The sequence below is a fragment of the Protomyctophum bolini genome, assembly GCF_963924005.1.
Source record: "Protomyctophum bolini genome assembly, chromosome: 15".
NCBI classification, from domain to species: Eukaryota; Metazoa; Chordata; class Actinopteri; order Myctophiformes; family Myctophidae; genus Protomyctophum; species Protomyctophum bolini.
Genome location: NC_137876.1, coordinates 34,070,743 through 34,083,278, shown reverse-complemented (window position 1 = coordinate 34,083,278; position 12,536 = coordinate 34,070,743). Strand labels below are relative to the sequence as shown.

General features: G+C 43.4%; 1 protein-coding gene across 2 annotated transcripts in view; it reads left to right on the top strand.

The window, feature by feature from the left end:
- The window catches only part of fndc3ba (fibronectin type III domain containing 3Ba), a 147,311-nt gene that overhangs the window by 114,662 nt on the left and 20,113 nt on the right, over nt 1-12,536 (top strand). For both annotated transcript variants that reach the window (XM_080783955.1, XM_080783956.1), the window contains exons 22-24: nt 61-210; nt 3,780-4,063; nt 9,544-9,771. In XM_080783955.1, the coding sequence (XP_080640081.1) occupies nt 61-210; nt 3,780-4,063; nt 9,544-9,771 (662 nt within the window). The remainder of the gene's footprint in view (nt 1-60; nt 211-3,779; nt 4,064-9,543; nt 9,772-12,536) is intronic.

Sequence of the window (12,536 nt, the reverse complement as noted above, 5' to 3'; positions counted from 1 at the left end):
ACAGAGTCCAGAGGGTTTGGGGCAGACATTTCAGAGGTTGTGTGTATCTGTGTGTTACAGAGTCCAGAGGGATCTGGGGCAGACATTTCAGAGTACCGCCTGGAGTGGGCCAGAGAGGACGAAGCCATGGAGCTCATCTACTCTGGAACAGCCACACAGTGTGAACTATCAGACCTGACGCCTGCCACCTTCTACTGCTGCAGGCTACAGGTAACATGCACTCTGATGCACGCACACACACGCGCACACACGCACACACACACCAATAAATAAACACACACTAGACCACTCACAGAGTGAGCGGCGGTGGCTCAGGGGTAGAGTGGCCGGATGGGAACCGCAAGGTCACCAGTTCGAATTCGGGCTCCCCCAGAGTTAGTGTCAGTGTCCTTGAGCAAGACTCTGAACCCCTCATTTCTCCCGATGTGCTGGTTGGTGCCTTGCGTGGTTTCCTCCGCCATCAGTGTGTGAATGGGTGAATGTAATGCACAAACTATGTAAAGTGCCTTGGATAAAGGCGCTATATAAATGCACCATTTACAGAAACACACAGCAGTGTACATACAAATGCAGGCAAACACCTTGGACAAAGTACAGACACACAGTGAAAGGTGAAGGGTAATGGGTTCTCTGAAAGCTTATATTAAATAGGAAGTGCCCCCTCCCCCCTTCTTCTTACAGGTCATTTATTTTTACTCACAGAATTACATGAACACTCAGGATTATATTGTGTGTGCACTCAGAAACATGCGTGCGTGCGCACACACACACACACACACACACACACACACACACACACACATGCACTTGTGATGTGGCCTTTTCACTGGGTTATGAATTGTATGAAAGCATATTACATGGTTACTATATTTATTTATGAGCTCCTTTATAGGGTTTATACATGATGAGACATGTGTGCGTGCGGATGAGAAACAGACATCGTGAAGACCATTTTGTGGTTTTATGGTTAAACAAAATGTATTTAAAGTTTTACGTTTTGTTTTACATCTAAAGGTTAGGTTTATGCGGTTTAGGGTTAAGCCTGATTTAAAGTTAGAGTTAGGGTTGCGCTGGCGTCGTGCACCGATAATGCACAATTCTAGCTTTTACATTTTTTTATCGTAAAATCACTGTCATAAATTCTTGCTGTCCTCACATAGTTCACATAGTAATACTTGTGTGTGTGCGTGTGTGGTATGCATTCATTTTGCATGAGCAAAGAAGCCAGAGCGCAAGTTTGAGTAGAAAACACACATCTTGTATGTCAGGTACTGTATAAACAGATGTGCAGAGAACATCTGTGAGTACATTGATCGCTGTGTGACCTCTGTCTACCGGCTCTAAACCCCCCCCCCCCCTCGCAAATCTGCACAAAATTACATTTAAGCATAACTTGTTTGAAGTGCCTGAGGTGGACTTGATTTATCCGACACTCAAACAGAAGTGAACGTATTATCTTCTGGGAGACGAGTCAAAATCTAATCACAGAGTCGGTTCAAAGTGTGTTTGAAAGATGAAGATAAATCAGGCATACTGTGTGAATAAATACTGTCTTTGTGATTGTCCTTCTTAGTGACCAACCCCAAGTACAAACCTCAGTTATAATATATATTAGGTTACACACTATAACACTATAGATAAGTTTGTTATTAGAGAAACATGTTCGTCTCTACAACTCCAGGTGCGCTTGATTTACCGTGCCATAAACGTACAGCGGCAGATGATGTTACTCTTTCATCCTCTACGAGATTAATCTTGTAGCTGTCGCTCTGAAACTTGTCAAGAACATTCTGGAGGAGACACCCCCTGCATCTGCTGTGCCTTTTATACTGGGGCATATGGTCTATATTATAATACTACTGTATATCACTATGGAATTAATTTAAGATAATATAAAATGAAAAGTGAATGTTAAATTAATCGCTTGTTTTATTTTTATTGGAATATTCAAATGGTCCTGGATCCCCCACATGTAGGGGGTCAGGGTCCCTATAGGCTCCAATACACATGAAGTCACCAGCCGTTAATTTTCAGCTGTCACTGAAGCGTTTCACCTGTGGGTGTGACGTAGCTGAGCTCTGGTCCATATAGCGTTAGAAGGACGTCTCCTTAACGCTATGGGCATTTCAAGCATCTGCTGCGCACGCATCACAGACTGCACAGCCTGTCGAAAGAACACTTTCGCTTCTCACCAATACAAAGATGGTTTTACCTAGTGGACGCACTCTGAGAGCCCCCCACCACACGTATAAAATGCACTTTTTGGGCAGAAAAGAAAATATTTCACCGGAAGAAAAAATATGTTTTAGTTACTACACTACAGAATAGGAAAATCCCATTGACCAGATTTTTCGTTCCGGCGTAATATTTTCTTTTCTGATCAAAAGGTGTATTTTAGATGTGAATCTTTTGCACAGGTCTTCTCCCTCAATGAAAATGAGACGGATTATTATGAGTGAAAATAGATTGAAGGGCATTTGATAAATAGGACCCTTGAAGTGAATACAGATGTATTGCTGTTACGTGACACTGCAAATGGCCGATAGTGTACCCTATGGTTTTGTTTGCCAGTTGTGCTTCTCTACCCAGAACTACTACTGTCTCTGTTTCTCTTGTGCTTTTTTCATCTTGCCCAAAACCTTTTACATGTATCCTTCCCCCTCTGTCTGTCTTCCTTCAGGGGGCCTGAAGTGCTCATTAATCCGTCTCCTATGTTCTCTTTTCTCGTGTCCCTTGCATCCATCTGGCTCAGCTCATCAGACTCAGTTCATCAGTCTTTCTGTCCATTCATTAACCTTTCGTCTTGATCTCTTCTCTCCATCTCTTTCTCTCCCCAAACTCGCTTATTCTCTCCATGTCAGCCTTTATCATTCCCTGTCTTTCATCTTTGTCCTCGTCTCATTCGTATTAAAATGTATGGGCATAGTGTGCATATAGGACGGAATGCAAATGCTTCAAAAAACGAATGGGTTCAAACCTGCAAAATCCAGTAAACAAGACGGGGTCTTTTAATGGCGTGGTTTCCATGTAGATCTGAGACTTCATGTGGCCAGTCTAGGGTGGCTGTCATCTATGGCAGTCGTTCCCAAACTGGAACTGCAGGGGGGGGGGGGGGGGTATACACTGTATTGTAAATGTAAAAGCTGTATACTATACAGTAAGTCTATACAGGGTATCTGATATATGATTATTTTGGGGGGTCATGGCCTGAAAACTTTGGGAACCCTTGTTCTATGACATTAGTTCTATGACTTCAGTAATGTCATCAACTCAGCTCCATTTTTGGCCAAAGTTTCAGCCTAGTCCAAACTCCTTTTTGACCTCCAGTATTTAGAACAATTTTTTTATTCACAATAAAACAGTCCAGTGCTTTGCTAGATTAGAGCCAGTCATGAACAGAGTGCTCTGAAATGAAAAGCTGTGACCCTCCCTGAGTCCCTTTGACCGAAATAAATTACCATTATCACACACCATGGCAAATGAAGTGAAGTAATGAAGGACAGTCATGGTGTGAACTGTGAATGGGTTAGTGCCTGGTTCCGAAATGAGAAGCATGTTTTTTTGTAATCGATTAATAGATATGACTTCAAGTCATTTGTTACACTTTGGCCAGGAACCAGAGAAATAACAATGAATGTCTGTTGTTGACAAACTCAATATTGTCGTAAAACTTAAAATGTGTGTGGCTCTCCCTTGGACTAAGATTTAAAAAGCATGGCCATACATTTCGAACATTCCATAAGGTATTGGATATCATGCGTGTTCACATTGTCTTTCAGGCGGTCAATCAGGCGGGGGCGGGCCCTTACAGCGAGCAGGTCAGCTTCCAGACCCCGGCCACCTGTCCCGACCCGGTCTCCACCCTCTGCCTCCTGGACCAACCCCCCTCGTCGGAGTCGGACCACCCCTCCCCCTCCACCTGCCTCTTCCTGAAGTGGGAGGAGCCCAGTAGCAACGGGGCGGAGATCTCCTCCTACGTGGTCACGCTGGACGGCCAGACCATCGCCGAGGAGACGGGCTCCAGTCACCTGGTCACGGGCCTGCAGCCTGACAGCGAGTACAGGTATGTTACATCACTATGTCCAGTCACCTGGTCACGGGCCTGCAGCCTGACAGCGAGTACAGGTATGTTACATCACTATGTCCAGTCACCTGGTCACGGGCCTGCAGCCTGACAGCGAGTACAGGTATGTTACATCACTATGTCCAGTCACCTGGTCACAGGCCTAACAGCCTGACAGCGAGTAACAGGTCACATCATTATTTCATAATAATGTGTTATTATTTGTGGGATTAACTGCATCAGGTAAATGCTGCTATTGTCAGTGCTGGGAATGTGTGCATTAATAACTCATTGTTTCAGTCTGTGACTCTGTGTCCGTTCCCTGCCAGAGGTCCTTTCAGGGACTAAAGGTCCCTTTAGTTACATTTGTACACTTTAATTAGTTAATTTACGGTGTATAATTTTGGTGCTTGCATCAGAAATGATGTCAGACCCTCTTTCACTCACCCACAACATGTACATTGGCAACCAGCTTGTTTGTATGTTTGCGTGCGTGCATGTGTTCATTTCTGACTATTTCCAGGAAATAAAAGATGTGTGTGTGTGTGTGTGTGTGTGTGTGTGTGTGTGTGTGTGTGTGTGTGTGTGTGTGTGTGTGTGTGTGTGTGTGTGTGTGTGTGTGTGTGTGTGTGTGTGTGTGTGTGTGTGTGTGTGTGTGTGTGTGTGTGTGTGTGTGTGTGTGTGTGTGTGTGTGTGTGTGTGTGTGTGTGTGTGTGTGTGTGTGTGTGTGTGTGTGTGTGTGTGTGTGTGTGTGTGTGTGTGAAGTGGCCTGGTGATTGCATATTACAGCTTTCATTCTGGGCTTGTTTTTGTCACACCGTCGCTCAGGTCTCTTGCATAATAGCTGCTGCTGAGACAGGAACACTGTGTGTGTGCGTGTGCATGCGAGCGTGACTTACTACGCTTTTGAAGAACAAATGTCCCCCCGAACAATAGTAGAGAATTTCCCTGGTCCTCTTAACAGAAAGGGTCATTTTATGTTTATGTAAAAAAGTGTTAGGTTAGGACGTAGGCATTTAGAGGTTAGGTTTAGGGGTTAGTGTGCGAGTTTCCCTATTTTAAACAGAATTGTGGTCCCATGTCATGTGCGTGTGTGCGTACGTGCATGCGTGCCTGATGACGGTAGTTCTGTTATTTACCAGAGAGGGGATTGTCCTGTTCATAATACATGTGTGTGGTGTTTTGTTTCAGAATCCCATTTTTGTTATCTTGGCTTGTAGGGTATTTCAGAATAATGTAGGTGTGTTTGTGGGTATATGTATGGAAAGTACTGTCTAAGTATTGTCTATATTTTATAACTAGATGGTATCAAATAACTTTAGCCTTCTAAAGTGACTGATTTGTTTCTTAATTGTTGGTTGGTTGTAGGGTCAGACTGCCATAATGGTATCAACAGTTCAACAATCATCCATCGTTTACAAAAACAATCCCCATTTATTTCCGGTTATGTTTTTTTTGTATTTTCATGTCCCGAGTTGACAGTACCTGAAAAACTCCCACAAAACCCATCTTGTCAAATCGAAAAGATATTTAATTAAAGACTAGAAATAAAAATATATATATATTTTTTTATAATTGAATAAAAATAAATTAATAAAACAAATAATTTAATAGAACAAAAAAAGGGGGGAGGGGCTCTAGTGGTGACGCATTTGACATCACAGACAAGCAGGGCAGTTATATTGCGCAATAATGCATTTTCATAAAAGTTTGAAGTGTACAGTAAATAGGACAGTTGCATGGATGCAATGTAGTGCGTTGCATTTCCTATGGCATGCATTGGTATTTGTGCATGGAGAGATTTGTGCAAACAGAGTGGTTTGGTAGAAGAAGACAAACGGATAATAAATGGGTCCCCCCTTTTCAATTAGGGTAGAAGGATAGGCAATCCCATGCTTCGCCACTATAGTGCAAAAAATTATATGCAATTGGTCTCCTAAGTGGGCATGGTCACGACTAAGTGAACGTCCTATGATCAGGGTTGATTACTGGTCTCCAAACCCCACATCACACTCATACGGGAAGTGAATCCAGGAAGTTTGTCAGTCTTGGTTTCTCCGTCAGTCTTAACTGATGTGCCATGTGTAGACACAGACAGGCGTCTTTGCCAAGCACTTTCTTTTGCTCCATTAGATTTGCTTTCAGATTTTGAATGTCTCTGGAGCAGCTTTAAGACAGGAGGGCTGTCAAGCACAGCTTCACTGAAGGCATCAGTGGTAATGAATGTTCACTTCACCGTATAGTACCCCAAATGACCATGACCTGTAATCTTCTTCTTATCCTGAGCGATGAAAGGAAATGACGCATGCAGAAGTCTAGCACGTGCTCAGCATGTGTTGCTAATTCAATGCAAATTTGATTTTGACAGGATATATATTTTATTAATGGCTTGTGAATTTGATTGTGGCAGAAAGTTTGAAAGCCAGCCTATTTATGTAAATTTCCCCAATTTCCCATTTTAATCACATTCAGATAGGCTAATGAGCTCATTTAAATTAACTCCAGGCTATCAAAGCACTGAAAATAGTCTATGCTGTGGTAAGAGAGCATTCAGTATTATTTTTGTAACATAAGAACCTTAATATTGATGGCCAGTATGCAAATTTAGAAGGATTGTTTTTTTATTATTAACTTTTGTAACTGTAACTGTTTATGACGAGAGCTAAGGGGTATGGCTAACGATCAATGTCCTCACAACAACAGCCCCCGCCTCACTGAATAACCCTGAAATGAAAGGATCGTAGAGTGAGAGCGGACGGTTGGCACAGGTTAGGTGTGCTTATGCTACCACCTAGGGAACAATAATGGAGTTAAAATGGCTCAGCGTATTCTTTTTTAATACAAAGTCAGAGAGAGAAGGATGAGGCTGGCAGGGCACTGCGTCAGGCACCAAATACTTGAGGCAAGTAAATTGACACTATGGGAGCCAACCGAGGGCAAAGCCAGGAGGGGAAAGAAGTGTACCACCTATGTAGACGTGCTGCGGCGCGACAGCTTGGCTATAACAACACTGCAGAGCTCAAGAACCTGATGTTGGATAGGAATTTGTGGAGGAAAGCGATCCAGGAATCCGGAGTTGGTGTTGGGTGTTGGCTAGACCTCACTCTCGCAGCAACTCATTCTTTTTGAGAATAGATCAAATTTGGCTCTCGGGTGACTACTACTGACTCTGCAATCATTTAAACAAGATTAAGTAAGATTTAGATAAGGGTGATGTTTTTATGGTAGCCTGATATGATTTCTACTGTATAAGTACCTTCTACTGTAAGTAATTTGGTAACTCTTGTAAAGAATGGGGGTTTGAGGGTTTGTGTAAACGCAAACATTGAAGACAAAAATGTGTAAACCAAAATGTAAGACAAAAGTGAGGATGCAAATTGTGATTGGCCAGAATGAGATGATGTATGATGACATAATGATAAGAGCGCCCCTCATATATACAGCTTTGTCCCCACACATCTCGAGATTTGCAATTGACAATGAACAAGAGAAATTGAGTCAAAATTCCGCTAAATATGACGTAAATTAAACATCAAAACATTAAACGCCATTGACATTGAAGGGAAGATTTACGTATGTAAACGAGCAAATCAGCTAACCAATCACAGGCAACAGGCATTCTGATTGGCCAGTATGAGATGATGCATGATGATGTCACAGGTGTGATTGTTTCTTTTAGGTTGCTGAATTCTGATGTTTTTTGTGTTTTGTGGTTGCAAGTATGTACTTAGGTTAACAACTCAGTGTATACTGTGTTGTTTTCCCCTTCTGTTTTTGTTCCTGCTTTGCTCTAAAGTTTAAAGCTTCTTGTGGTTCTTGTTGAAACAAAGGTGGATGAAACAACAGAGAATTTCCAAGTAGCTCATTATTTACTTGAGCTTCTTTTACACATCATTACTTACCCTCATCATCATTATTTAATTTATATATACGTAGTTTGTGTTGCCCTTTGTCCTGTGTGTGTGTGTGTGTGTGTGTGTGTGTGTGTGTGTGTGCGTGTGTGCGTGTGCGCGTGTGTGCGTGTGCGTGCACACGCACCAGGGATTGTGGTTCCAGGGATTCTACCTAATGAATCATCTAGCTGCAGGACTACTGAAAGGTGGTTACTGATTGCTTTCTGTCAGGAGGTGTGTGTGTGTGTGTGTGTGTTTGTGTGTGTGTGTGTGTGTGCGTGCCCCACCACTGTGTGTGGGCATATTCACTTTGCTGCTGCATGAAATCCAATAAAAGGTGGAGTATCAGCCTGTAAATGTCAGACGGCAGACACTGTGCAACATGACCTCTCATAGGGATGTTAAGCAGCTAATCAACCTGCAGTGCAGACATAAGCCCCTATTACACACAGCCTGTCCGAGGCAGGAATGTTGCACCGTTAGTTTCCTTTGCTGTTCTGTAAAGAAGGTGGGGGTTCTGTGTGCATTGTTGTTCTGTCGGTAAGCCAGCAGTGGAGGTCGCCACAGAGGCCGGCATGGCGAGACAGCGGTGTGACATCCAATGTCCAGTGGTAGAAAAAGTTCTCACATTTGTTACACTAGAGCGGTGCCCGGCTGTAGAGCACCAGGTCGGTACGATGGAAGTTTGAGATCCATGAAATACCCGTTGTACCCGTGTCAGAGTACCCGTTCCACCCATCTGTCTGTGTCCCTTTTATGCCCATATACTGTATGGTAAGCCATTAACCAAACGTTATTTTTGGTAGTCGACTCGAATACCATAATATTTCGAATATTAGTAGATTATATTGCGGTAAAATATCATATTTTTTCATCCAAATCAAGCATTAAAACACCATGTTCTAAACCTGGACAAGCTCACAATGCATTGCAGCATGACACATTGTAGACTGTACATCGTTGGTGATTGAACATCCAGAATCAACATGATATACTCTCCATTATCCTGCTTGTACAACATGTTCTTTCTTTGGTGTGAAGTCGGGCCAATTGAGCGCATTGTAACACAACATTGTGTTACATGTGAATATAGCTCTGACATATACAGACATGTCCTGTACATACAGTAGGTCTAAGTAGACCACCACACAGTAAAATCCTCAGTCTTCATTTATCCATGTATTTATGTAGTGTAACCAAAATGGACCCAATGCAGGTGTACTTGATTCATTATTTTGTACACACTCACAATTCAGTTAACACCCAGGACTCTGACAGTGTGGCTACCAGGAAAAGTACTCGCATACTGGTAATATATAACCAGGGATCAGGGATTCAGCCGAGGTCACCGCTAAAACACCAGAGCGGGCTCTTCACCCAAATTGCCCAGCAGCCATTAGGACATTAGTTACACAAGCGCACTCACAGAGAGAACACCCTGGCACACAATGCACATACATTTCCCATTACCTCCACAAACATGTAGTTTCGCCTCTTAACTAAACTAAAGCCCACTTCATCATCACACCCTCCGTCTTTTCTTTCCTCTCTTCCCTGTGTGTGTGTGTGTGTGTGCACCTGATGCAGTGTGCAGATCCAGGCGGTCAATGCCATCGGCTCCAGCCCCCTGAGCCCGTCGCTAGTGGCGCGGACACGCCCCCTCCCTCCAGCCCCGCCTCCTCTAGAGTGCTCCGCGGCTGGACCCCAGAGCCTGAAGCTGAAGTGGGGCGAGAACGTGAGCAGCACACACGCCCGCGCCCAGCTGCTCTCTGACGACATGGTCTACATGCTGCAGATGGAGGATAAGAACCGCAGGTATGGTACCGTACACGGCTGCGTTCGCTCGGTGGTGCAATTTTGCACACACACTCCCTGCATGCCAACGATGAATCTCTGCTCCAAAATTTCCAGAACGGCCTGTTATAGCGCCACCAGGAGGCCGCTTTGTGCAAAACAAGTTTTTGGACAGTACACCTACAGATTTTGTCCAAACATCACACATGGTATGGTAGTCTCTCTAGAGCCATTCAACGAAACAGGTCTTTCAGATTTCTCAGACTCCATTCTGATTGGCTAAGATTGGCTTCCAAAGTTCGCAGGAGTGCTCAGTTTCAAACAAAATGCTGCAAATCATGAACACATTGTGTGATTTCCGTGAGATTGTGCACGCACATTCCCACTAGGCCGAGGAAGAAATGCCACAGGAACTTTTTAACTCAGCCTCATGGTGGCGCTATAACTGGCCGAAAAGTGTTTTTACCTCTAACTACATGGATCTGTGGATAACTTTGTATGCCAACTCCCTAGAGGCCAAGGAAAAACCTTTGCCTGGAATCTTTCACATCTGCTCTTTATAGCGCCACCAGGAGGCCGACATATGTAAAACACATTTTCTAGTCAGATTTTATCCAAATTTCACGCAAATCGGTACACATGCTCTTCATAGTCATGTGATCAAGACGGGTTCGTTTGATTTCTCATAATCCACCCTCATTGGCTACGATTGGCTTCTAAACTTTTCAGGAGTAGCCCGCTTTGTACCCGTTTTGTACAAATCGCCACAACTACTCAACGCAGTGTCCGATTGTGGTGAAACTGTGCACAGTTTTCAAATCCGCCTCATGGTGGCGCTAAAACAGGCCAAGCCTCGTCACACACACATGTTTATATTGCTCCTAAACATTTTGCCACAGAAGGGCACCTTTTCTAGTATTAGATATGCAGTTGTTTCTGTGTGTGAATGTAATGTTGTACACCTGGACAGTTCATTTCACAGTAATATGTACATTCACTCTTAATTTACACTGCAGTCTTTTGGTCACAGGGCGTGCTCTACAGAACATCCATGGCACCCTGTTGGGCTCTTGTATAAGCCATCTCAACCAACAGCTCGTCAATACAGCTAATCGGGAGTAGCAAAGTCAATAATGCATGTGCACACACACACACGAATACCCTTCCATGTACACACAGTAAAATCCTCAGTGTTAATTTATCCATTTGTTACTCCCACTGTGTGTGTGTGTGTGTGTGTGTGTGTGTGTGTGTGTGTGTGTGTGTGTGTGTGTGTGTGTGTGTGTGTGTGTGTGTGTGTGTGTGTGTGTGTGTGTGTGTGCGTGTGTGTGTGTGCATGCGCGTGCGGGTCGTAACCAGATGTACCTGAGAGCAGTCACGTTGTGGAGTGAGCCTGGACTGAGCCCTCACCCAATCAAATTCTTAATTTGACTGAGCGGTCAGCAGGGGTGGGGGAGAGAGACATAGAACATAGACACAGAGATGACCAGAAAGCACTGAGCAAAGAAAAAACCCCAAAATAAATTAATGTACACCTACGCATAGTCAGTCACTCATCATACGAAGAGGCAGAGGGAGTCGGGCAATTTTATAATTATATTTGAAGAGAGAGCATTTAACGCACTGAAATAGAAATGGCTATGATTGATGAGAGAGAGAGGCGGGGGAATGAAAGGGAATAGCTGTGAAGAGGCGTGTGTTTTCAGTGTGCCTGACCACCTGTCCACTTATCTGCCCTTCGCTGCACTTTCTGCACCTCCCTCATTAATGCCCGCTGGCAGCCTAGTCACTTTGGTGTAATAAGGTTTGCATGGCGCCAGGTTGGCAGCACGCCACATGGGCTGCCCTCAAATGCATGGTCCAGAGTGCACCAGGTAACAGATGGGGGCTTAACTAGCACGCTGTGATACGTTAACCTCCATAAAAAACACACGAGCACGCGCACCACACACACACACACACACACACACACACACACACACACACACACACACAGACAGATACCTGTAAATGAAAACAGCTTTTAAAAGTTGGCACTTTGCTTAACATCAATCCATAAAATCGTTTTTTGCATGCATGAAGTGTTGCCGCTGTGTGCTGCCAGACGTTGATTGTCAGATATTGTGTACCAGATGCGAACCCCACATGGGTGGAGTTTACCACCTCTCAATGTTTGTAGCATCACAGAAAGCTATGCTAAAATGATGTGATGTTTAGTAATGGAAAAAGTACTCAGTGTTTACTTAAGTAAAAGTATCAAATCTACAAGCTCACAATGCGTCGCAATGCATATATAGGGTTGAAGTGGTTAATGTATATTTGTAATAAGATTGAAATCTTTAATTTAACTAATAACTAATGTTGTCAAATAGTAGTACAATAGTACAAAGTACAATATTTGCCTCTGAGATGTAGTGGGGTAAAAGTACAAATAAATAATATTAATTGATTGCATTTTTATAGCGCTTTTCCAAGTGCTCCATTCATTCATACATTGGGAGGGAAATACCTCAAAACGATACTTAAGTACAGTACTTACTGTAAGTAAATATACTTAATTATCTTCTGGAGCATTCACTTTTGCCCTGTACACATGCACTAACCACTTAAAGGAATATTTCACTTTCAAACATATTTCAACGTCTACTTGGGCTTGCGTGAACACCCCAGACCGTTTTTAAGTTGCTTGAGTCAGTATTTGGATATTTTAACATGCCCCCTTCCTGTAGGCTATAAATACGAATATATCATGGTTAAACTGAAGTTTGATGTTACAATGGGTCTGT